A 25,466-nucleotide genomic window follows, 5' to 3' on the forward strand; every position below is an offset into this window, starting at 1 on the left:
ACAAACCAACACGCTTCTTCTATTGTAAAAAAAAAAAAGTACGAACGCGCTTGCAATAAAAGGGGCTCGATACCATACATATCTGCCCCAAATTTCCTGAAATTAGTGTCCCTGTTTTAATTAAACTTTTCTTTCTTGTCATCACTACCATATACAAAGAACCAAAATATTTCTTATATTACTATCAAGGATGTCATTTAGAAGATCAAGATCACAATCTCCAACGAAGGGATATTCTTTTCCTGACCGAACACCGCTCTCGCTGAAGGATTCAAATGTGTATGGCTCAGGTAGTTCATCACGGAATTCCTCTCCTTTAAAAGCATCTTTTCCACGATTATCACAGTCTTCAAGGAGTCAAGAATCAAGATCATCATTTTATCGCAAGGAGAATAGCGTGTCTCCGAAAAAGGCTTTCCCAAAGAGACCTTCCTCGTTTGCACTTGATAACAACGTTTCCCTTTCACCTACAAAAAGCTAAAGTCGAATACAACACCGGCTCTAAAACATCAGCCAAACTCAACTCTAAAATCGTTCAAAATATTTGAAGATCCAGATGATTATAACAAGAAATTACGCTCTAAATTTGAGGAAACATTAAAAATTTGTGATTTAGCACCTGAAACGAAGGAGAACATCTTTCCATTCGTGGGCAGGCAACAAGAAGATCAACACATACCGTCTGAGAACGTTTTTGATGATAAGATACCACAAAAACTTTTGAAACGACAAAGACGACCATTGCATGATCTCAGTATAATGGATTACCCTGGGTATGCTCAAGTACTCCAGTCTCGAAAAAGTTCCGGCGTCTTAAGTCCTAAATCGCAGCTCATGAACTCGTGGATATTGAAGTTCGGTCCTTCAAGAAGACATTCAACAAGGACTCCAAAGATTCGAATGCCATCTTTTGTTACACCTCCAAAGAAAAGCGGTCTCCGGTTCAGATATATTTCGTCTCTTGATCAAAGAAAACATCGTTTTCGGGTGACAGATACGGGGCGTCCATCGAATGTAAATGTGATCGATTACCCTCAGAGGGGAATGGATTCAAGAATTTTGACGTATGATGCTGATTTCGCAGAAGCCAAAAGAAGACTTAAATTTCCTATTTATGATGACAATATCAGAAACTAGCTGTACGAATTAACGAACCGGGCACATGTGTTTATATTTAATTAACGCGAAATACATATATACATATATACATATATGTAGCTCCAAAAGCATATAGGGTACTCGATGTTAGAAATACAAAGTAAACAGACAAGATAATATAAAAACGTAACGAAAATAGAAAAAAACGACAACGTTGAATGAATAAACGATGAGTGAACAATAGAGTTCAAGAATGTGGAAATCCCAATTACACCAACTTGTTTTTGCACAAAATGAATGTCACTTCATGCAGGGTAAGAGGAGGAGATATACGTGAGTTGCAAACCACCACACAGGTGAAAACGCTTCCTGTGTACTGTTTACATTTCTCCATCCTCTTTTTTTTTTTTCTCTCTTTCTTCAATTAACTTTCAATTAGTAAAGAAGACACAAAAAAATGAAAAGCATGTGCCGTTTTGATATCCTGCCTTTCAAGTGAAAATAGATAAAGAACTAAAAAGAGTGTAATGTAAACATAATGCCATAATGCACAGACTAATGCCTAGAACTCTTTCTCCCCTTTAGTGTCTTCACCCTTCTCAAGAAGCCACTTGACTCTAGTATACTCTTCTTCCTTCCCAACTGAGTCTTCTCTTTTTCCTTGGCGAATGCTTTCTTTTGGGCTGCCGTTGAAGCAGGAGCACCATCCAGAAACGTACTAGATCCTAGTCCAAGTGTTGTATCACCATGCACTGGTGTAGACTTTGTGTTAACATCAAATCTAGTTGTTGTAGGATTATTATTCAATTCATTCAGACGGATAGTTGACTGCGTTGCCTTTTTGACGATGAGACCATTTCCATATGGTGTTTTGCCTGTATAGTAATCTGGGTTTCCAGAACTGCGCGAACGATTTTGTTGGGAAGAGGAGCCCTGATGCGAAATCTTTGTTGTGTACAATGGTTCATCATCCCCAACACCAAACATCAGATCATATTGATTTTCGGTAGAATTCATTGGAGCCATACCCTTGATAGAATTGTTTGGTCCATCAGGTGGGAATGCCAGTACTGGTGCCCTCGACTTATCTCTATTCCTGTGTGGTGTGCATGCATCAAATGGTCCATCATGATGAAATTTAGCACCTCCATAAAAACCAGTCACATCTAACTTGTCGATAGTATCCAAGTTCTTTGGCTTGGCCATCACAAATTTTTTGTGTGGATGATGGTGATGGTGGTGGTGATGGTGATGATGATGATGATGTGGTTCAGGACTCTCAGAAACGGCATGGCGACTCTTTCCATCCAGAGATGCTTGTCCAACACTTCTGGATCTGATTCTTCCATCTTCCATAATTTTCGTTTCTGTAGTAGCTGTGATGTCTTTTCTACGTGGCTGGGTGTTGGAATTCTCGCGTGACCTGTTATTCGAATGCAATCCCTCACGTCCTGCATTCCTCCTACTTCTAGAAGAAACTCTCACTGTTTTAGCACGGCGAGGCAATGTAGCAGCAGGAGGCATCTTAGATCTCTTACTGGAATCCTCTCTTCCAATTGGACGTTTTTCGTCGGTTGGATATTCATCCTTGGAATATTTCTTCCCAACTGCTTCTTCGTAAGATGGCGGTAAGTCGCTGCTATCGTTTAATGCATTAGGGTCATAATTCCTTGGTAAGCTCATATCTGTTCTTGAAGGAGTGTTGTGTCTCATACTTCCTTTAGTTGATGCCTTTCTAGAATTTTCACCGCTGGACATGTCAGAAAATGGATTTGTCGATCTTCTTCTTCTTAATCTGAAAGGAAGCAAAATATATAGCAGACGTTAGTATCCAATGAAAAAGAAAGAAGAAAAAACGCAGAGTAAGAAACAGATATGCTATCAAAAATGTTAAAAGCCACCGGTGTAAATCCTAGCACAGCCAAAACAATTTAATTCTATGCCATGACAGAAATCGCCAGGAATTCAATGGACGAAGAGCACAGAAAGGCCAAACAAAATTGCCCAGTAAAAAGAACCAAAAAAGAGAAAAAAAAATCCCTGCATCGAGAATAGAAACTTGCTAAAATAAAAAAAGGGGGGCCCAATCTCTATCAAAGTGGCTATTTTTAGTAAAAAAAAAAGTGTGCTGCGCGTGGGGATGAAACCAAGAAATTCCATAAAAAATAAAAAACGCGGAAATGGCAACAGAACATTTTTGACCTCAAAAAATGCCCTAGCCCAAACACATCTACCTATCACACATAGTTATTTGAAACAGCTATGAATCAATCATGGGTGAATAATGTATTTTCACGCTTCAAAATGAAGAGCAAGCTTTTGAATATAAATAAAGTCCTTCCCCACATGTTTTGGAGTATCGTGCTTGTAAATAGTAATAGAAACCCATAATAAAAAAAAGTATTCAAAAGGAAAATCAGTTGGTTTTGACCATAGTTGTGAAGAAACTTGATAGCATTCTGTGAAAGAATTTTGAAAAGAAAATGTCGATTATAATATCATCCGGCTCGAAAACTTAATATATACTTACGTCATAGGATCAGAACCCCTTGAATCAAGTGAAGGCTTCTTAGGAACTCTTTCAGATGTAAAGTCAATAAGCTCATCGCCCTCACTAAATGAATTACTGTCGCTCACAGATTCCTCGTCTATCCGTTGATCCATCCAGTCCTTGTATTTTGGATCTTTTGATATAGTGGCCTCCTCTTGAAGAAGGGCAGACCGGAATGGATTATTGGAAGACAGACGCTTGGCGGAACCAGTAGATGTAGCAGACAGGTTTGAGTGCCTAAACATTGGCTGCTTGGGTGCTTGTTGCATACTTCTTCTGATAAATAATAATGTAGCTTTTTTTTTTCCTTGATCAGACTGTTTATGAACCTATTTTTTTTGTTCTTACAAAAATTATCCTTTTTCTCAGCTTGACTAATCAGCCTAACTTGAATAGGCTCGCTTAAATCCAATGTTATTTGTCGCTTGATGAATGAAAATGTGAAGAAGTCAACTTAATCCAAAAAAGCTAGTTGTTCATAGCTTGTGGCTTCGCAAATAAATATATTCTTGAGAAGAAAAAAAAATCGAGCTCGAAAAAAGGGGGGGGGAGAGAGAAAAGAAACAGAGCACAACAAAAATTTAATGCAGGCTTCCAATTTTTTTTTTTTCGCGTCATCATAATTAGGGAAGAAAAAGACTAGATTCCATCCCGAAGATTCAACTTTTCTACATTATCAATTCCCGACTAGGACGTTAAGTTTTTATTTTTCCAATATTCACAATCTGGACCATTTTGTCCGATCCGTGGTTCTAAATAATTAAGCGAGTCGCAGGACCTAAGCATGTTGATACGTACGTAAAAAAAAGTGCACTAAACTAAGTCACTTTGTAGACATTATTTTTTATTCTTTCACTAACGCGCCTATGTATCTAAATCTCCAATAACCCCTGATATGAAATTACAAAATTGAATTCCGAAACAAGCCAGAGAGCAAGATAGGAACATGGTTCCACAGTTGTATATTTTCTATTTAATTATCTTTAGGATCGGCCTTTCCCTTATGATAAGCATGGCGACTTCTCTTGCCAGCATTTCCTATAACTTCCATAGTTTCATCTTTCAACTCGTCCTGTGCTGCCTTGATTAACTTTACGTTGAAGAGGTCACCCTTTCTTGAATCCTCGATCATTCTTTTCACGATGCTGATTTTTTTATTTAATGTAGTCTTTTCCTGCTGAGTAATGAATGCTGATAGATTTTCCATGGCCTGCTCACTATCGAACACTATTAACTCCAAATTATTAACGTGCTTCAAATAATTCATCCGTATTTGGTCCTCTTTTGTTGTCTCCTTACTCTTCTTCACCAAGTTATCGATCTCTTCCTTTGACATTCCGGTTTTACCAAAAACAGTAATTGAGGATTTCTTCCCACTCTCCTTATCGGCGGCACTCACTTTGATGATTCCATCTGCATCTATATCAAATGAAACCTCAATTTTAGGCACACCTTTTGGCTTTGGTGGTATTCCTGAAAGCTTGAATTTGCCAATTAATTTGTTATCCTTAATAAGTGGTCTCTCTCCCTGGTAAACATTAATATCGATTGAATTCTGACCGTCCACCGCAGTAGAATAGGTTGTATTTATTTTGCAAGGGACTGTAGTACCACGAGGAATTAATGGTGAAAATAAACCTCCGTATGTTTCAATTCCTAAAGTTAACGGTGTCACATCCAACAAGAGGACATCTTTAACTTCACCTGAAAGAACAGCACCTTGTATAGCAGCACCCAAAGCAACTGCCTCATCAGGGTTAACCTTAACATTTGGCGTCTTTCCAAAAAAGTCGCTGACAAGCTTTCTTATTCTCGGCATTCTTGTCATTCCTCCAACCATTATTATCTCGTCGATATCACTTTTCTCAAGATCTGCATCAGACAAAGCAGTTTTCAAAGGTCCAAGAGTTTTCTTGATTAAATGCATGGAAAGATTGTCGAGTTCGGACTCCTTGAGTTCAAAGTCTACACTATCCGTGCTAGTCAAAAATGGTATCTGAATCTTCGTCACATGAACATGCGAAAGCTCAATTTTTGCCTTTTCTGCGGCCTCCTTGATTCTTTGCATTGCCATCTTATTCTTGGTTATATCCACATTGCTTTTCTGATCTTCTTTAAACTTCTTCAAAATATATGATACCAACAAATTGTCAAAATCCTCGCCTCCTAAATGTGTATCCCCATTGGTTGATCTCACCTCAAAAACACCATCATCTATATCCAAGATCGAGATATCAAAAGTACCACCACCCAAATCGTACACTGCGACCGTGCCATTCTTATTCTGGTTAAGACCATAGGCAAGTGATGCAGCTGTAGGCTCATTCACAATTCTCACGACATTTAAACCAACCAACTCGCCCGCAGTTTTAGTTGCCTGTCTTTGAGAATCGTTAAAATAAGCTGGAACTGTTATCACAGCGTTCTTAATCTTCACAGCAAGATCCTGCTCGGCAATTTTCTTCATCTCTTTCAAAACAAGCCCACCTATCTGAGATGGAGAATACGAGACGTTATTTCCAACTGTGGTTTGAACCCACGCATCCCCATTGTCATGCTTGACAATTTTGTATGAAACATTCTTGGAATCGTTTTGAACTTCTTCATCATCAAATTTCCTCCCTATAAGACGCTTCGTGGCGTAAAATGTATTTTCACTGTTTAACACTGCCTGCCGTTTTGCGGGTTCGCCAACCAATACATCGCCATTCTTAGTAAATGCCACGGTTGATGGGGTGGTTCTTGTTCCCTCGGCGTTTTCCAAAATTCGTGGCTTCTGACCTTCAACTAATGCGACTGCAGAATTTGTTGTTCCTAAATCAATTCCAATCACCTTTGAGTATTCTGTTTCCGGCTTTGCATTTGATTCTGTAACAAATGATCTGCATAATTGGGAATGATAGCAACTGGAAAATCCTCGCACGAAAGACTTGGCGATTACAGTACTACCGATTAAAGAATATCTCACTGATAACATTGTCTGATAAAAGCTAAACCACCTTATATTATCATATACAAGAACGTATAACTATAGGGCACAACCTTCTCTCTCCCTGTTTAGTCTGGATGAATTTGTTAGAAGACTATTAACGCCTATAAAAGTTGGGGACAATGCAAATAAATAAAAAATTCGAAAAAAAATATGTATATGAAATTAAATATTTTGTCATATTGGCAAAGTTAGAAGTTTAGCTGTTCACGCAGACTTCAGAACCCATCTGGGAAAAAGCATGCCGTGCAGCCCGGGGGTAAAAAGCTAATCGCATAAAATTTACATTTATTTTTCATATCTGATTGATGGTAGAGATACAAGTACTATTTAATTTAGAGATTCAATATTGGTCCCATACCTATACTTCTCCAATCTCTCATATCAATGTTATATCCTTTCCAAGAGGCGAAATTTTGCTTCATCTGCTCACTAGTAGGATATCCGTTATTTGCCACACCATATGCGGGTTGCGAATAAGAGTTATACGCTTTTGAGATGTGATCTGAAAAAGCATCACTATCCTCATCTGAATTGCGCTCGCTGACTAAAGAAGTATTGTTCTTAATAATGTCGGATTTGTCGGTCTTAAGCCTGCTGATTTCTGATTCTAATCGTTTAATCTGTTGTTGAGCAGTTTCGTAGTTATTCTTCACATCTTCAAGTTCCAATTCTGCGCTTATTTTTGCCACTTTTAGATCCGAGTTTTCCTTTTTTAGTTTCTTCACTTCCTCCAACGACTGGTTCAACTCATCTGAAACCTTCCTCACCTGCGAACGAAGTTCATCATCTAAAAATGCAGATTCTTTATTGCCTTCTTTAGAAGCAAGAATCTCTTCAAGTGGTTTGTCCTTTCCATCCTGATCTTCTTTTTCTGACAGCACCTCTTCCTTAACAACAGGTGGTTGCTGTTGGTCTTGGTCATCTTGATCGTCGTTCAATTTTGTTGTCAAAGCATCAGTTTTCACATTTTCTTCCCCTGATTCACTCTTCGTAACTTTCTCATTTTCTTGACTGTTGTCTCCATTTGTTTCTGTGCTTTCAGCATCACTTTTTGAGGTTGTTACTTCATCATTTGCCTTGTTTTCATTATCATCTTGTACCTTACTTTTATTAACATCATTTTCTCTTGTTTCGTCGGATTTTTCCTTTGCATCAGCTGTTTGTTCCACTGGCTGTCTCTTTTTATGTTTCGCTTTCTTTTTATTCTTCTTTTTGAGTGTTTCAAATCTCTTTCTGGCCTGATCCAATTTTTCCTGCTTTAACTTCTCTTCATCTTCCTGAGTTGGGGAGTCGGACATGTTTGAAAAAATGAATATGGGTGCCTGTGATGAAGTGAGTATTCTTGAAAATATTTGGTCAATGTAATCTTATATATTAGAACGTAATGAATCTTATCAAGGTAAATGGGAGTTAAGTTTTGCGTGTTCGGTAATGAATTAATAGAGAAATCGTTAATAACTTTCAAGTCAACCGATGTGTTCAATTGTGTCGTCCAAACGACGCGACGGTATTCTATTACAGAAAACGAAGAAATTGAAATTTTCCCCAATAATCTCGAAACTAAGTTGACGTATAAAAAAGTGTATTTCCTGCCTTGGAAATTTGTAAACATTACGGATTAAAGATATACAGTGCGGTCTTGGGGAGAACCCCATCAAAAATGATATATACAGAAAAAACGCAAAAAACGCATAAGCAGTAATTCTCAATAAATCAACAATTAACCTGTTTATATCCAGAAAGTAATATATATCTTAACGTATTTAAAGGTTAGCCGCATTTCTTAGGGATAATATCAGAAATAATAAATGAGTATTTCGGCGGCAGAAGGCTATGCTGGTAATTTTTGGTCTACGGAGACAGATGCATCTGTTTCTGTTCTGACTGACCATTTTCATGAAAGCACAAAAACTATAGAGCACCTTCTTCAGTTTTACAAGGAGAGGATCGCAATAGAGCACGAATATGCACGAAAATTGAATAATTTGGCTAGGAAGAGTGGCTTAAATTCTATGCGTAAGGAAACTGCAACTTTGACCGACAGTATAAGAGTCTTAATCGATGAGACGAAACAGCTTAGTAATAGCCACTCAGTGGAAGGTGAAAAGTTATCGGAATTGGTCTATTTACCTCTGAAAGAGTACTTGGGAAATGTTCGCGGCAGCAATAAACCATGGGAGTCAACTATATTGGAGTTTGTCAAATATAAAGAAAATTTCCTATCCACTGTTAGGCAATCCCAAAGTAAATATGAATTGTTATGGAAAAAGGTTAATAGCTATAAAACTGAACAAATTCTTTTAGATGATACGGAGGCCAATAGAATTCAGAAGAAAATAGACAAATGTACAGAAGAGATGATAAACCAAAGGTCTAACTGCTTCAAAATGATTCACAAATATAACAAAATTCAGGAGACATTCAAGCAACAATGGTGTCGGTGCTGTGTGGAATTTCAAAGGATTGATGAGGACAGAATAAAATTTATTCGAAGGAATATATGGGAATACGCAAATGATATTAGCTCGGCATGTATATGTGATGATCAGAGTGCTGAAAACATTAGGTTGAGCCTTGAAAAATGTTCCTATGAGGCAGATATCAAAGGATTCACAAAAGCCTATGGTACCGGTAACAAATCGTGCCCACCTTTAAAATTTGTTGATTTTGCGAAAGGGGAGGATATGTCTTCACAAGTATCGAAATCTGCAAAAACAGTTGATGTCGACGAATTACTTCGTTCTACGAGATCCAGTAGAAGTGCTTCAAGTTCAATCAGTCCTGTTGAATTTCTGAAAACCAAGAAGAAACATCCACCCAAAGCTACTGAAGAACAGGAAACAGCAATTAATATGATTGATAGAAGCAGTAAGACTTACTCTGAATTACGCCGAGAAGAAGATGAGGAAAAAGATGTGAAACATCCTGATGAAGGTGGCTCTGAGCCAAGTACTTACAAAGTAATGTCGGACTACTCTACCACGACAACTGATACTAGTGTAGGGTCCTCACAAGCTGTGCAGAAAAAAAAGCCTACATCAGAATTGAATAACAGTGTTTTTTCAAATCCATTATTACATTCAACAGCCTCTTCGAATCATCCGATTTCCGCACATACCGAGAAAAACAACGTTGCTGACATTTTAGGTAAGAATGATGATCCATTGAAGGCTTATCTCAATGATCTTTCTCTCGGTGGTAATGGTGATATGTCGAAATTTAGGGAATCCATGAAACTTGCAAATAGTCAGAATAGCTCAAGGAAGCAAAATGGATCTGGTAACCGCGGCTTTTCGAAAGATATACACGAACTACTGAAAGAAGGGGATGTGTACAAAAGTTTTGAAAATACCAGGAAAGATACAATACATCATAAAAAGAGTTTTAGTTGCACTCCCGCATTTCCAGCGGAAACAAATGTAAGTACTGAGAGAAAAATATCATCGAATAGAAAACAGAGACCCTGGAGCACACAAGATATTGACGGAAGATTATTAAACGATACTTCAAGAGTTTCTTCAGTTCAGTCACGATCGATAATTCAAAGAAAAGTATCCTCTTTGAGAAGGACCAAGTCACAACATAGTTTAGGCAGCAAATTCATAAGTGTAGAAAACTTACCAACACATTCCTCCGAGGGTTTCCCAGTTCTTAAATATTACAAAGCGCAGTATAATTATAAGGCTGAGATAGAGCAGGAATTAAGCTTCAAAAAGAGAGATATCTTGATGATACTTCATCAGCAACTTGATGGCTGGTGGTTTGCAGAGGACGTGAATTCAGGAGAGTCCGGTCTTGCTCCAAGCAATTATTTAGTTGAACTTTGATGCACTAAAAGATTTCATTTTGTTTGTCCGCAATAAGTCTCGGTTGAAAAATACCTTCCCCCTGTATTAGATTTTCTATAAAGATGGTGTAATTTATATAATAACGAAATTTTTGAAACTCTGAGTGAATTCTCTTATATGAAAACAGGAAGTGAGTTGATTAAATGTGAACCAACGTTCAAACAATACCACTCACTCTCTTTACGAAGATGTAACTCAAGAATGAAAAAATAAGCATTCCGCACAAAATACCATAGAACCAATTCAAATTTTCAATATCCTGTCCTGGAACCAAGCAATTCATACCCCACAAACCAGTGACAACATTCAATGGAAGAACAATCGAGCCTAGAATTGTAATTTTTCCAAGAATATCATTCATATCATTATTCACCTTCGTCATATCAATATTAATTTGAGCGAGATAATTGGAATGGGATCTTGCAAGAACCTTTTCATAATGATTTAATGACTGCAGCATAGTCACAACATGGTCTTGAATGTCTCCTAGATATAATCCTATCTCGGATTTCGGAGCCATCTCCCATTGTTCATTGCATCGTTTTGCAAAACCTTTTATAACATCTGGTTTTGATCCCAATAATCTGATCAAAGACATGACTCTTTTTCTGCATTCCCCAATTCTACGCAACATGTCTCCTTTTCTCTTCCAGCTAATAATTTTTGTACTTGAAGAAGATGATGATGATGAAGATGACGAAGAAGAGGCTGATGAATGTGTACGAGGCAAAGACCGCAATGATTCATTTCCAACTCCAATCGTTGAACTTCTTCTCTTGAGTCTAACCCACACCCGATCCTCGTCGTCCGATTCATCACTGCTATCATCACTGCCAGAATGATCACCACTTTGCATATTTAAAATTTCATCCTCTATTGAGTTTACCTCAACCTCTATACTATCAATTAAAGGTGCAAATGCATCTGTGATATCATCAATCAAAGCGTAGCCGATCCAGTCGGACGTCATCGTCAAATAATCCTTGAGTAATCTTGCTCTTCTTCTAACATTACCTGGATGTGGAGTCGGCTTGAAATGGAATGTGATAACCCCATGCCTAAATACAACAACATACATATTCAATGAAACCAACTCATCCTTCCTGGACAAATGCTTTCTGGATGATGTTGACTTGATTGATCTTTTGAGCGACTTTGAACTTGAACGTAAAGAGCTATGATCATTAGAAGCATGTCTCCTGCCATGGGTCAGATGTAACTGATCCCTGAGCCGTGTCAACCAGTTTTCATTTTTTGATCTTATCTCATCCGCATCATCTAAAACACTCAACGCTCTGGCCTTCTCCTTCACTTTTTGTCTGTGATGTTCTTGAGCAACGTCAAACGATGTAAAGCAAACAAAATAATAGTCTTTGAATAGTTCAACTTTTTCCCGAGCCTCACCCAAAAAGATATCTTCGTTTGTTAAAGGATGAATTCCAAATGATTTGGAAAGTGTCTTCATTTCATCTTCTGAAGGATTGCAAACATCCAACCAAAAAGGTGGAATATACTGCCTTTCCATCTGTGGATAATCAGCAACAGAAGACGTTGGTGTTGTGGACGCAGTTGTTACATGAGAAAGTTTTGAGCTATTTTGAGGTTCTGGGCTCGTACTTCCTCTCGACACATCTCTCAACTTTGTTCTGTAGTACGATGGAGAAAACAGTTCTTCAAAAGTCAGACCTTCTTTGTGAATGAGGCCAGAAATATTCTTTGAATGTATAGTCTCGGGCATGTCTTCTCTGAAATATGTAAACCTAAATTTTCCCAGCATACTCTCCTTTGCTCTAAAGCTATCATGGCGTTCTCGATCCCATGGAGTAATCCTAGGTGGCCTTAGACGGCCATTGATTAATCCAGTTTCCTCCTCCTTTGACCTGATTAGTGGCTCCATGGATGCATCTTCTCCCTGCTCAATATTGGACACTATTGGGTAGTCAAAATTCACCCCACTATTATTATCCTTGACAGATGAATTCGGACTTATTTCAGAAGCAGCCTTCTGCATCTTCGATATTCTCTGCACTTCCTCTTGCGCAAATTCATTAAGTACATCAATATCCGGCCATGTTTTCTTATTGCCGGTATCGTCAATCGATTCCACGGGAAAGCAAACATCATCGATCGATGAAGCATCTGAACCTTCCCTTGATGATGGGTTTGAAGATATATAGACTGAGCTGTCAATGTCCTCGTCACTTTCATCACTGTCATAAAATCCGGATAAGGCATCATTAAATCCGGTCTCCACGGGCCTATTGATCTCCGAATATGCTCTTCTACGAGGAAATCCATACTTTGAAGAAGTCGCTCCGAAAAATTCTGGTGGTCCTGGAAAGTTCTGAACAAATGGATGCGGTGAATTTCTTCCACTTCTCGGATGGTATCTCTGAGAAGGGAGTTCGTTTTCCGGTTGGCCAGTGGCTACGGAATGTCTTGCGGATCCGTAATTCCTATGACTTGATAATGTACTTCCCAACCCGGATGAAGTATCACCCGCCGTACTATCAAGATTATGCCTTACAGCTCTATATGGTAGTCGATTCGTCGCTGCTTTGTTTAATGGACCATTGATTCTGCTCACATTTTTAGCTGACACAATTTGAGGCGCCACAGACGACGTACTTGTATTTTGAGAAAGACCTCTAAAATTTGGCAATTTCCTAGATACCTTTCTTGCACCTAAAGGTGGGGAGGATATCTTTTTATATGATGGAACCCGATGATATCTTTTACGATCCCTTGTAGTGTCACTGGAGTTATTTTCCCCGGAAGTCGAATCAGACATCATTGTAAGCGGCTCTTGGTATTCATTACTGTATGCTTTAGATTCTAAAATTCCAGAAGCATTAGCTTGTCTATGTGTTGCTTCCTTCACCTTAAAATGATTGAGTTTATCCTTTTCACTCAACGCAGTTCGAAGATCTTTGCTTCTGTTGGGTAGAGCGGTGGAGCTACTGCTTGTATTCGGAGAAACAGACTTGTCCATATCTCCGTTACCTGACATATTTGCTTAATTATTTGCAGCTCTCATATAAACGATATCAATGCCTTTGCGAATATGTCTTTCGACTAATTGAGCTTCTGGTAGTAAAAAGAAGGAAGGTTGTAAGGAGGGAGTGACAATTACTCAAAATGTTGGATGCGGCGTAGAGGTCAAAAAAAAATAAAAAATAAAAAAATAAAATAAAAAGCCCACCCCTAATTATCTTTCCGTTCACACCAGAAAAAATTAGGCTTGCGTATCAAAGGAAAACAGGCCACTATTCGATCAGTTTACTTCCAAGCTATATATTTACATCTGTTGTACTAATTAAATAAAGCAGAGTAGACAGCTCCTCCTCTCCTTAATGGAATATTTCTTTTCAATTCCTTGCACAATTTAGTTAGCCTTCCATCGTATAATATTTGATAAATTGCCTATTAAAATACAGCTAAATTAACATTGGTCACCCTTCATTTTCACTCAATCCGAACGCTTACTTCTTTTTCTAGACTTCTTACTTCTCTCATCTCTAGATCTTTTCTTTGGTCTTTCGTCAACAACATCTTCAAACTCGACACCTTCTAAGTCTTCCTCTTCTGAATCATCTGACTCCTCCGAGCCTGCATTTGCTTCTTCTTTTCTTTTTTCAACCTCTTCCTTATGATCAATTGCTTGTAATGCTTCATTGATCTCACCTATCTTTGATACAAGAATTCCCCATTGATCTTCTGTCAAGGAAATGCCCTTCAATAAAATAACGAAAAAGATGGAATAATTAGTAACTTGATCAAGACGAATTTAAAACAAGAACTTTTATATCAACTTACTTTTGTTCCAGGTAGCCATTCTTCATTCTTCTGGTAATATTCTCTAATATCCACAAGTTTCATGTTACGGAATTTCCGCACCGTAACACGTCTTCTTTCTGCACCTAACTGGTATACGGTTTAACATTTCAAAGGTTAGTACATTTGCTTATCATCTGATAGCAGCATATTTATCAATAAACGCATACCTCAAATTGTATTTTTGGTTGTCCATCATCCTGTTGCTTCTTGTATGATTTCGGTTCTTTATGAAACCTATGAAATTTAGCCATTCCGAATAGATTTCTTGCAGAAAATTATCTGTAATTGACTAACCTATAACCACTTGGTGATGTTTATGTCAGCAGATTTCTAAATGGTACGTGGACAAATGTACTTTATCGCATAGGCAGCTTGTTCATGATAAAAACTAGAAAGGTAATTGATATCCAAACTGGCCAATGCTTATAGGTAGCCCCTCCCTAATCATTTATTTATTTTTTTCCTCTCTCTCATTTTTCTTTTTTTGTGCTTTTTATTGTTACACAGTAAGGAAGATTTATGGCAGCGCACACCACAATCTGCTCAGCTCGGACTCTGTGTACACAAACAGTGAACAAGGATCCCTGGATTATCAATACCAACTTGATAAATCTCAGCTAATATTTTTCAAATGTCATTAAAGTTGCAGAAGGTTAAAGGGACATTGGATGGGATCTCTCCCTTAATTATTGGAGGTGCTGTTTTCAACACGCAGTACAATGATAATCCATCTTCAATGCCCGTCAAAAATTTGTTGCTTACAGCATTCCAGAACGGCATAAATGCAATTGATACTTCACCATATTATGGACCCTCCGAAATTATTTTAGGAGAAGCTTTGGTCGAGCTAATAAGCGTTGATAAATTTATTACCAGAGATAACTTTTACCTTTGCACGAAGGTTGGTAGGATTCAGTTAGACGAGTTTGACTACAGCCCAAACTGGATTAGAAATTCAATATCCCGATCCTTGAGTAGATTTAATACTACATATTTAGATGTTGTTTTTCTTCATGACGTCGAATTTGTAGAGCTTGATGGAATATACGCTGCACTAAAAGTATTGATGCAGCTTAAGAAGGAAGGAAAAATCAGGTACGTGGGCATTTCCGGCTACCCTGTCAACTTTCTTTACAAAGTTGCGAAGTCAGTGAGGAATATGCCAGAAACTGGATCATTGGATATTGTGATGAGTTATTCAAATATGTGTCTCCAAAATATTACGTTACTTAATTATTATGATAAGTTTATTCAGGATACTGGAATAAAACTTCTTGACAATGCCTCTATTCTCTCTATGTCCCTTCTAAGATCTCAGAAAACTCGGAACTTTCATCCAGGCTCTTCTGCGTTGAAGGAACGTTGTAATGAATTGGCTCGAATTTTGAGAAACAAGTATAATGTTGAATTGGCCGATTTAGCAACAAGGTTTGCTATTCGTATGTGGTCTGATAAGCAAGGAAGAACTGTTATTGGGGTGTCTACGATTTCCGAGCTTGAAGATGCATTAAAGCAGTATAAGTTAGTCATGTCTAGACAGCAAGATGAAAGCGATGACAGGTTGATTAAATTTTCCCAGAAGTTTTTAGGAGAGCATTTTAACGAGACATGGTCCAGTGGTATAAATCATGATCAGGGTATATAATAGTATTCAATTTGTCATGTATGTGTGTATAAAATATTTATTGATATATCAAGGGAAGTTTTGGTATCACCATCCAATTATAATTTAGCCTGAACCTTATTCACTAATTTCACGGCCGCATTGTCAATCACCACAATATCTCTATCAACTGCCTTCGTACGAAATATAACAACGTTACCTTCTTTCCATGCCATAACTTCAATAGTTTCTCCTGGGTAGACTGCTTGTGTAAACCTGACCTTTGCTTCCTCAAATGGGCCATATTTTGACACAAGAATTTTGGATGAAATGCCAAAAGTGCAAAGGCCGTGAAGAATTGGTTTCGTAAATCCTGCCCCTCTAGCAACAGTAGGATCAATATGCAATGGATTCATATCTCCATTTAGTCTATACAAAGCAGCCTGCTCCCGACTTGATTGGTATGAACCAATGAAATCTGGCTTCCTATCAGGGCTCTTGAATTTATCGACACAGAATTTATTTTCCATCTTAGAATAAACGTGATCTTTGGAACCCTTGGACTGCGAATTCCTAATAAAATAGGAAGCTATATTTGTAAAGATTAATTGCTTTCTTCCATCAACTTCTGCATGCGAATCATATCCAATGACCAATAGAACATTGTGTTTGCCATTTTTATTCTTATTTAGAACTGCAATTGGCCTCATGTCCGTCTTGAGACGTCCCGAAGTTGGAATTGGATGTTTATAAATCTTGAGATATTGTTCGCCGTGAAGAAGATTTGAGAAGTCATATCCTTGGAGCAAATTACCAAAATCTAAAGCATCACCTCCAAGATGCATAAATGGAATTACTCCAAAGGACGGAATAATTTGGAAGTCACTGCTATTTTCGTAGGTGTATTTAAGCTCGTTTGCCTTGGCACCAACAGATAAATTGTAAAAAATATCAGTCTTCTCGTTGTATTCATAACTATCAGATGCTTTTGATCCTTTCTCCTCTTCCTCGTCATCATCTTCTTCTTCGTCTCCGGTACTGCTATCATCGTCTTTTGAATCATTTTCCACTGCATCTAAAATCATCATTGCAGATTCCTGAGCTGTTTTCACGGGGAAACTCTTGGTATAATCAACAATATCCTTCCAATTATTCACCACAAATTCCACTGGGATGTTTTTCTCGTGACTAACAGCTCCCTTTGCACGTTGCCATCTGGTATTACCAACCCATCCAGCACCAATTTCAAAAAGCTCACCAGTTATTCCCTTGGCTTCCTCGCTAGCAAGTAAAACGACTATGGGGCTCACTTGGGATGGTGAAAATTTGCCTAATTCTGACCCCTGAAGGATTGTTCTTGTCATAGCAGTTTCAGCATGCGGTGCTATTGCATTACAGAATATGTGATGCTTCTTTCCTTCAATAGCTAGCGTTCTCGTGAATCCCAAGATTGCCGCCTTGGCTGCAGCATAGTTTGCCTGACCAAAATTGCCATAAATACCAGAGGTAGATGTTGTATTCACAATAAAGCCACCTCCTTGCTTCATAAATAAGGGCCAGACATTCTTGCATAGTCTAAATGTTGCCAGCAAATGAATATTCATTACAGCATTCCACTCATCATTGTTCATCTTCAGGAATGAACGATCGCGAAGAATTCCGGCGTTATTAACTAGAACATGAACTGTTCCATATGATTTGACCGCTAACTGAACTATTTTATCCGCTTCACTATAGACATCGAATTTAGCCGGAATTGCAATTCCCCCAGCCTTGTTGATTTCTTCCACAACAGTGTACGGATCTTTAAAGTCATTGACAACAACTTTTGCACCATACTTTGCGAAAAGTAATGCATGCGATCTCCCTAATCCAGACCCTGCACCAGTGATTATAACCACTTTGTTATGCAACGATTGGATTTTCATGTCCCCTTGATTGTTGCTAGATAGTATGCTCGTCTTTGACCAAATGTCATTGTAGTTACTTAACTGAGTTGGATGTTGTGGCTTTTCGTTGGTAAAGTCAATTACTTCTGGCAGTTTAAAAAGAATAGCCTCCGGTGTGAGACTGGAATCTGGCTTTAGATATGTGCCATGACTGCGTTCCCAACGAATCTGAGCGTATAGGCCTGCTGCAACTTCGTAGATATTACCAGAACTAGGGCAACTATTAGAAGCTAAAGTAAGAACAAGAGGACATATTTTTTCGGGAGAAAGCTTTTTTAATATGTCCGGGGGCATTATCGTTTCGGTCATTCTTGACTTTGCCAACGGGGCAATAATATTAACCTTGATATTGTATTTGATGCCCTCTTTCGCTAGAGTCTCTCCTAAGCCAACCATTCCAAGCTTTGCTGCAGAATAATTTGCCTGTCCAAAATTTCCATAAAGACCTGCAGGTGAAGCTGTCATAATAACTCTGCCATATTTCTGATTGCGAAAGAAAGACCAGCAAGCCTTAGTCAATTTATATGAGCCATTAAGATGAACATCCAAAACGTCCCTGAACTGCTTTTCAGTCATCTTCTTGAAGCTCGCATCCTTCAAGATTCCTGCATTATTTATTAAAATATGTACTGTACCGAAGTTGTCAATTGCTGTCCTTAAAATGCCCTCTGGGTTTGTGACGATATTATCATAGTTAGCCACTGCAATTCCTCCTCTGCTGCGAATTTCATTAACAACTACATCCGCACTTTTTGTAGAATTGCCCTTTCCCTGAAGACTACCTCCTAAGTCATTGACCACAACTTTTGCACCCCTTTCTGCAAAATTTAAGGCGTATTGCTTTCCAAGGCCACCCCCAGCACCTGTAATTATAACCACTTGGTTTTTAAACGTAATCTTGTTTGATATTTCCATTCGCGGAGTTGAAGTTTTTCAATACTTCTGTTGAAATGTGTTTCTAAATAGTTACAGGGACCGAAGACAAAACGAAAAGGTCGGAAATATATAATATTTATAGTATTTTGTTTGCCTGTAGAACTTCACTCAATTCACATGTGCTGAAGTAGAATTAAAAATAGTTCCCCGCATCTTCTTTCAGTAAGGTACGTTAAAGCAATGATGCATATGTCAAATAAATAAAATGTGGGGTAGATACCTTTTTCGTCTTGCACAGCCTTCCTAATTCGTGAAAATAAGCCCGAAAGCAATACCATCTATTTCAGTACGAAAAAAATTATCCCGAATTGTTATTCTGTAACTACATATAATTAAAATTTTCAGTGATATGTATTATTCTTAACCAGTGTTTTTAAACGTTGGCATGGTTGATTATTCACTTTGTCTAATATATCAAATCTATTATTCTACCATATCGTTCCCATTCTCCTCTTCCCCATCATCCTCTTCCCCCTCATTATCATCATCATCATCATCATCATCATCATCATCATCATCATCATCATCATCATCATCATCATCATCATCATCATCATCATCATCATCACTTAAAACTGTTTCGCCCAATTCACGAAGTCTCTTCTTCATTTTCAAGTTTTTCTTATCCATTGCATCTAAAAGCATTAGCATATCATCGAAATCATCTTGAGATGGTCCTTTATTCTTCTTTTTCTCTTTCTCAAGATCAGATTGGAGTTGCTTAATCTGCTCTTTTATCTTTCGGTTCTCTTCGGTTTCCATATCTAGTCTACTTTGTGCATTTTTTAAAGTCTTGTCAACCTTGGCTTTTGTAGCATCACTTTGCTTACTTTTCAACTTTAAAGTCTTCAACTGTTCGGCTTGTGTTTCAAGTTTTAAATCTGCTTCGTGCTTCTCCTCCGATAATTTATTATATGCCTCTTTTCTTTCTGATAGCATATTAGTCGTGGAGTTCAATTCTTCCTTCACTTTATCCCTGACTTCATATGCAATGCCATTAGACTTCTCCGCATCTTTAAGTTTTGTTTCCAACTGCGAAGCAAGAGCCTTTCCATCTGATACATCCTTCTTAAGTTTCTCTGTAGCCTCCAAGTTGTCTTTCTTAAATTCCTCCATCTTATTGGAAAAATCCGTCATTTTTGCGGCTTCCTCTTTCCTTTGAGATTTAATAGTATTAAGCTTCTCCTTAACTGAGGCATTTTCATCCTTCAATTCTTTTAGCTCATCCTTTCTTGCCACAGTACGTGTCTCCAATTCTTGAATTTCTTTTTTCAACTTTGAAATTTCGGTAGAATACGAACTCTTTAAATCTGAAAGGTCAGAGTGTAATTTCTCGCTTTCTGATTGTACTTTCGTAAGCACTTTCTTTCTGGCTCGAAGTTCCTCTGCAAATTTCTCGTTTTCTTGTCTATGCTTTTCTGTTTCACTTTTAAGTCTTTCTTGAAACATAGAGTTCTCTTTCGATACCTTTTTACACGATTCCTCCCTTTCCTTCAGCATTTGCCTCAATTTTTCAAATTCCTTTGCTCTTTCTGAATCATCATTTTTCAAAGCAGCGTTCTCCTCTTTGCTAATTTTCAAATTCTCCTCAAGTGAACTTATTGCATTCTGAAGCCCTGCTAGTTCCTTGCCAGAGCATTGTTCAAGCTTTTCCTTTGCCTTCTCAAGAGATTTCACCTTTTCGTCACTTTTGGAAATTTCCTTTTCTTTCATTTCTAACGATTTTTGAAGTTCGCCATTCCTTATTTCAATAGCCTTTAACGACTTATTTTCTTTCTTAAGTTGTTCTATTAAAAGTTTGCTTTTGTCAAGAGCCATCTTGTTGGAGGAAATATTCTCCTTTAATTGAACAATTTCATCCTCATTTTTTGAAATTGTTTCAAGTTTAGTTGACTGTACCCTGAGTTCTTCCTTGTGCTTTGCCAATAATTCATCTTTATCGAAAAGTTGTTTTTTAAAGAACTTGGAGTTCTCCTGCAGTTTCCGTCTAGTTTCTTCGAGTTCCTTTTGTAGGTCACTTGTTCCTTTATCACCATCCTTTATGGTTTGCTTCAAATTAAAAAGATCTGTCCTCAATTTTTCAGCTTGTTCTTTCTTCTGAATCAGTAAGTCATTGAATTTTTCTTCCTGATTCTTAATTTTAATTTTATCAACTTCCGCATTCTTCTTGAGCGCAACAACTTGTTCAAGAAGCTTTTTAGTTGACTTAGTCTTCTCGGATAGTGCATCTTCACACTTTTTTTTAAGAGCCTCTATCTTTTCCCCCTGATCTTTACCTGTCTTCTGCATACTTGCAATCTCGATTTTCATCTCCTTAATGTGCGCATCCTTGGTATCGCAACGATTCTTCCACTCCTTCTGACTATTCAATACAGATTCTTGCTTCTTTTCAAACTCCTTTTTGCCTTCTTCCACTTGTGCCAGCAACTTAAATATTTGAACTTTTTGACCAGATTCAAGATCCTTGATATGACGGTTGAGAGAATCAATCTCCGACTTACTACTTTCGAATTTTGCGGTACATTCTTTCAATTCTTCCTTTAAATCTGATAATATGCCTTCCTTTTCCAAAAGTAAAGCGCTTTTCTCCTCTAACTCCTTTTCAGAGTTCTGTCGGTTCTCTTCGACCTGTTTCTTAAGCACGCCAATTTTAGATTGCAACGCATTTATGGATTTCTCTGATTCTCCTTTCTTCTTCTCAATTGCAGAATTATAATCTTTTATTTTATTTTCAAGTTCAATCTGTTTTTGATGTAAAAGTATATTCTCTTTACTTTTGTTGTCAAGGTCATCCGTAGTCTTTAAACTTTTCTTCTCGCCGTCCTTCAATCTCTCTGTTAATTTTTGAATCTCTGTATCCTTTTCCTTTATCTCTGAGTTCAGTTTGGAAATTGTGGAAGTATGATTATTTTTCATCTCTTTTATTGTTGTCTCCTGATCTGAAGCTGTTTTTTGCATTGCTTCCTCTCTTTCGTCGATTTTTGAGCTTAAGACCTCAACTTTTTTCTCCAGCGTAGTTTTCTCTTCTCTTAATCCACTTATCTCCGCCTTAAATGAAGTAATTTCTGAGTTTAATGTATCCACTTCCTTTGTTGAACTCTCCTGAAGAGTAGAAAACTCTTCAAATGTAGATGTGAGCTCGTCCTGTAGAGAATCAACTTTCTTTGACAGTTCATCAGACTTGCTCTTCCACGAATTTTTCTCCTCCTCGCCTCTTAATATCAAGGCTGATTGGCTTTTAACTTTCTCCTTCAACGAATCATTCTCCTCCTTTAATGATTCGATCAAGGATGCTGCTTGATGAATCTTACCCAACAAGTTTGTAACCTTTTCCTCTGATCCTTTTAACCTGTCAGAAGTTTCATGTAATGATTTGCTAAGCGAATTATAACTTGTTGTTGAGGCTTCTTGTTCCGATTTCAACGCATTAATTTTGGACTTTAGCAGAGCAATTTCGTTATCCTTTTCGGAAGCCGAACCTTGAAAGTTCTTCTTAAGTGATTCCATCTGCTGTCTCGTATTGGAGAGAGATTCTTCCAATTCTTTGGTTTTCTTCAAATCCGCACTCTTCTGTCTCGTCAAGTCCATCAAAGCTCTATTCATTTTGTTTATCCCATCTTCCGCTTTTCCTTTCTGCTCTGTAACTTGCTTTAATTTTGCTGTCATCTTAAAGTTTTCGCTCTTTAGATTATAAAGTTCACTTGATGCATTATCCAACCTTGATGATATATCCGTAATTTCAGTCCTTAGCTGGTTTTCCAATGCTTTCAATCTCAATGTTTCATTTTTTGTACTTTCAAATTCCTCAGATAACTGCTCCCGTGATTTCCTGACCAAATCAAGATCTCTTAAAGAATGCTCATAGTCCAAAGTAACTTTTTGGAGCTGCCCTTCAAGCTTTGCCTTTTCTTCATTCTGTTTCCTACTGATATCAGCCGAAAGCTTTTTAAGATCATCAAATTCTTGTGCAGTTTTATTGAATCTTATTCGCACCTTTTCATATGCCTCAAAGTTTAATCTTCGTTCAGGAATGATGGATGGATCTCTCCCAAATGAACCCTTAATCCTGTAGTAATTGTCTTTGACCAAGAATATGAATATTGGCGTAAAGAAAACTTCAGGTAAACCAGTTTCATCCCTTTCCTTTGAATACGATAATGCATCGAATGTTTTCACCTGCGGAAGTAGCATAAATTGCTGTATCTTAAGACTAAATGAATTTGATCCAATTCTGTTGTTAAGAATGGTAAATAATTTGGACCTGGGTATTGGAGAATCGGGCCTCGAAAATTCATACAAAACACCTAAAAGTATTGAAACGGTACACATAATTAATGTGTCTTCTTGAGAGTTGTCAATTAAAAATGACAACAGCTGATCCAATATTGATGCATCTGATAAACATATATCAACCGCTTCATAATCTTCCCATATCCAGCAAACCAGAAGCATGGTATATGATATAGGTATACGAGGGTCTGAAAATTTAAGACATAGGCATAATGCCTGACCAATTGCATCTAAAATATTGACTAAATCTTCGTCGGCCTCGTCGTTACCAATTGTGACAGCCATCATAAGTTTTTTACCTTGCTCAAATTCATGCAACAAATAAATCAAAAGATCTGCTGAAAACCAAATTTTATATGGATTTAATTCCGCTTCCTTACCCACAAATACAAGTTCCTGAATTATATTTCCATCTGTTCTATAATCTCCGTCATCTTCATCACTACTATCTAAGTTATCCGATGTATTCTTCTCTTCAATACTTTCAGAGCCATCCTGTTCCCTTTCATGTTCTACTTTCAAGGATGTTGAACTTCCGGACAATCCTGACGATGGTTCACTGTTACTGCTTGAAGATGCATTGTCAGTTTCCGCAGCAAGAACGACATCCCCCATTTTCGAGGTTGTATCTTCTGTATGGATTACTTCTGCATCGTTTTCTTCTTTTGCCTCTGATTGAACTTGACCCATCGTCATAGCACCATCAACTTCTTTGAATTTTTTCCTAGAATATCCGTTTATCTTTGCAAAAATATGTATTTGCTCTCTGAGAAACGTAATTTTTGCGGCGTCGTTATTTTTGAAGTAAGCTTTTAGTGTCGTGCTTGAAGCAACCCTTAGATCAAAAAAATGAACAGAATTCACGTATAAGCACCAGTTCAATAAAGCATAAAGCACCGGGAGAGGATCTTCATATTTTTGAGCGGTATTTGGTAGACCCGGGTCTAAATATGGTACATCGATCATACTAAATTTGGCCTGAATGGGATTGTTACCCCGAATAATATCCGCAGTGACCAGCAATGAGGCAACCCTGATCTCTGTAGGCATATTCAACCCAAATGCTAGTTGTAAAGCCGAAAGCATTAAGTTCGATCGATCTAAAATAGTCTGTGCCTTTTCAATATTATTGGTATCTTCTGGAACAAAAAGCCTGCAAGTAGCCAACGCCGTTAATACGTTCTGTAATCTTTGAGGATTCCACACGGTTTTTTCCGCCTGACCAAAAGAAAGGGGCTGACTTATAAGTCTTGAAAGATTAGCAATGCAGTTTGTTTCTAAAAAATATTTCTGATTCACCGTATTGTAGCTAAGAAGATTGTTGATTAAGGTTAGGCAATCTTGTACAATGATGTTCCCCATAACCCCTCCTTCGTCCTCAATAATGCGGTATAGTTTGTCGAAAGTGTTTTCAAATACAACCAATTTCTGGATGTTGAAGTTATCTTTTACAATAGCCATTAAAAGGAGAATGGCCTCGTTACGAATGGGTTCGTATGTCTCATCTAAAGCAGAGCAAAGCTTTGATACGGCAGTTGGAATCTTCATAATCAGTTCCTTTGTTCGAGTAGCACGGGTCGTACATAAAGCCTGTAATAGTTGCAATGTGTAAATTCTAATGTGCATATCATCAATTTCTAAAAAGTCAAGTAATAACTCAATGTTATCGACAGACTGTGTAAACTCGTCTGCAATCCAAAGTGAGAATTGATCTGCCTTAACTTTATTTTTTAAAAATGTTGGAGATGGATACTTGCCATTCTTCTGCCTTGCCTGTTCACTGATCCAATTTCGACTTACATCTTCATCTCCTTCGCCACGAATGAAAAGAATAAGTAGAGTTTCAAGGGTAGCTTTAACCACGTCATTATCCATTGAATCCCGACTTAAATTTGAGACCAAGCATTTCAAACCTTTAGCAATGACAATCTCCCGATATTGACGACTGAAACTTTTCAAAGAAAGGATTGCACTTCTTCTATCAGAGATGAGAGTAGAGTGTGAAAGTCGATCTACAATAGTGGTGATTGAGTCATTCACCTCCCCTTCTGTAGCAGATTGCGTGCTCACAAAGTTTTGAAGAAGCTCCATCCTATCCGATGGCTATTTTCTGCCGCTAATTATGTCTTGTCACAAGTTTATTATCCACGCTGGATTGAAAATGTAAAGCGTTTGAATTGATGACTATCGTGCATGGCTTTCCTGTGTTGTGTTGTGCCTGGAGAAAATTGAAATTTCTTGAATTGAGGGGAAAAAAAAATTATATACATTTCAAATTCCGAGATGACAGCTAATTCTACGGATTCGTTCTCAGTTAAGAATATCGCATTAAACTATAAAAGATATGTAAGCATTTGGGAAC

At 37.7% G+C, this 25,466-nt stretch overlaps 10 protein-coding genes across 10 annotated transcripts; 3 read left to right on the forward strand and 7 right to left on the reverse strand.

Moving 5' to 3' along the window:
* Window positions 1–190: 190 nt before the first annotated feature.
* On the forward strand, window positions 191–1,137 carry BRETT_001162 (uncharacterized protein; the record flags this gene model as incomplete). The annotated part of the gene is made up of 2 exons (XM_041279718.1): window positions 191–290; window positions 551–1,137. The coding sequence occupies 2 exons, from the start codon at window positions 191–193 to the stop codon at window positions 1,135–1,137; spliced, it is 687 nt and encodes a 228-aa protein (XP_041137932.1).
* A 516-nt stretch (window positions 1,138–1,653) lies between these two features.
* BRETT_001163 (uncharacterized protein) lies at window positions 1,654–3,918 on the reverse strand (the record flags this gene model as incomplete). The annotated part of the gene is made up of 2 exons (XM_041279719.1): window positions 1,654–2,893; window positions 3,629–3,918. 2 exons carry the CDS (start codon window positions 3,916–3,918, stop codon window positions 1,654–1,656), a joined length of 1,530 nt encoding a protein of 509 aa, XP_041137933.1.
* A 704-nt stretch (window positions 3,919–4,622) lies between these two features.
* On the reverse strand, window positions 4,623–6,626 carry SSC1_2 (Hsp70 ATPase ssc1; the record flags this gene model as incomplete). The annotated part of the gene is made up of 1 exon (XM_041279720.1): window positions 4,623–6,626. One exon carries the CDS (start codon window positions 6,624–6,626, stop codon window positions 4,623–4,625), a length of 2,004 nt encoding a protein of 667 aa, XP_041137934.1.
* Window positions 6,627–6,973: 347 nt separating this feature from the next.
* BRETT_001165 (uncharacterized protein) lies at window positions 6,974–7,939 on the reverse strand (the record flags this gene model as incomplete). Its single annotated transcript, XM_041279721.1, has 1 exon — window positions 6,974–7,939. The coding sequence occupies one exon, from the start codon at window positions 7,937–7,939 to the stop codon at window positions 6,974–6,976; it is 966 nt and encodes a 321-aa protein (XP_041137935.1).
* Window positions 7,940–8,449: 510 nt separating this feature from the next.
* Window positions 8,450–10,468, forward strand: BRETT_001166 (uncharacterized protein; the record flags this gene model as incomplete). Its single annotated transcript, XM_041279722.1, has 1 exon — window positions 8,450–10,468. The coding sequence occupies one exon, from the start codon at window positions 8,450–8,452 to the stop codon at window positions 10,466–10,468; it is 2,019 nt and encodes a 672-aa protein (XP_041137936.1).
* Window positions 10,469–10,646: 178 nt separating this feature from the next.
* On the reverse strand, window positions 10,647–13,499 carry BRETT_001167 (uncharacterized protein; the record flags this gene model as incomplete). The annotated part of the gene is made up of 1 exon (XM_041279723.1): window positions 10,647–13,499. The coding sequence occupies one exon, from the start codon at window positions 13,497–13,499 to the stop codon at window positions 10,647–10,649; it is 2,853 nt and encodes a 950-aa protein (XP_041137937.1).
* Window positions 13,500–13,958: 459 nt separating this feature from the next.
* Window positions 13,959–14,522, reverse strand: BRETT_001168 (uncharacterized protein; the record flags this gene model as incomplete). The annotated part of the gene is made up of 3 exons (XM_041279724.1): window positions 13,959–14,222; window positions 14,306–14,348; window positions 14,494–14,522. The coding sequence occupies 3 exons, from the start codon at window positions 14,520–14,522 to the stop codon at window positions 13,959–13,961; spliced, it is 336 nt and encodes a 111-aa protein (XP_041137938.1).
* A 435-nt stretch (window positions 14,523–14,957) lies between these two features.
* BRETT_001169 (uncharacterized protein) lies at window positions 14,958–15,971 on the forward strand (the record flags this gene model as incomplete). The annotated part of the gene is made up of 1 exon (XM_041279725.1): window positions 14,958–15,971. The coding sequence occupies one exon, from the start codon at window positions 14,958–14,960 to the stop codon at window positions 15,969–15,971; it is 1,014 nt and encodes a 337-aa protein (XP_041137939.1).
* A 77-nt stretch (window positions 15,972–16,048) lies between these two features.
* BRETT_001170 (uncharacterized protein) lies at window positions 16,049–18,793 on the reverse strand (the record flags this gene model as incomplete). The annotated part of the gene is made up of 1 exon (XM_041279726.1): window positions 16,049–18,793. The coding sequence occupies one exon, from the start codon at window positions 18,791–18,793 to the stop codon at window positions 16,049–16,051; it is 2,745 nt and encodes a 914-aa protein (XP_041137940.1).
* Window positions 18,794–19,237: 444 nt separating this feature from the next.
* BRETT_001171 (uncharacterized protein) lies at window positions 19,238–25,195 on the reverse strand (the record flags this gene model as incomplete). The annotated part of the gene is made up of 1 exon (XM_041279727.1): window positions 19,238–25,195. One exon carries the CDS (start codon window positions 25,193–25,195, stop codon window positions 19,238–19,240), a length of 5,958 nt encoding a protein of 1,985 aa, XP_041137941.1.
* Window positions 25,196–25,466: the final 271 nt, after the last annotated feature.

Source organism: Brettanomyces bruxellensis, chromosome 8 (assembly GCF_011074885.1).
Source record: "Brettanomyces bruxellensis chromosome 8, complete sequence".
Lineage (NCBI taxonomy): Eukaryota > Fungi > Ascomycota > Pichiomycetes > Pichiales > Pichiaceae > Brettanomyces > Brettanomyces bruxellensis.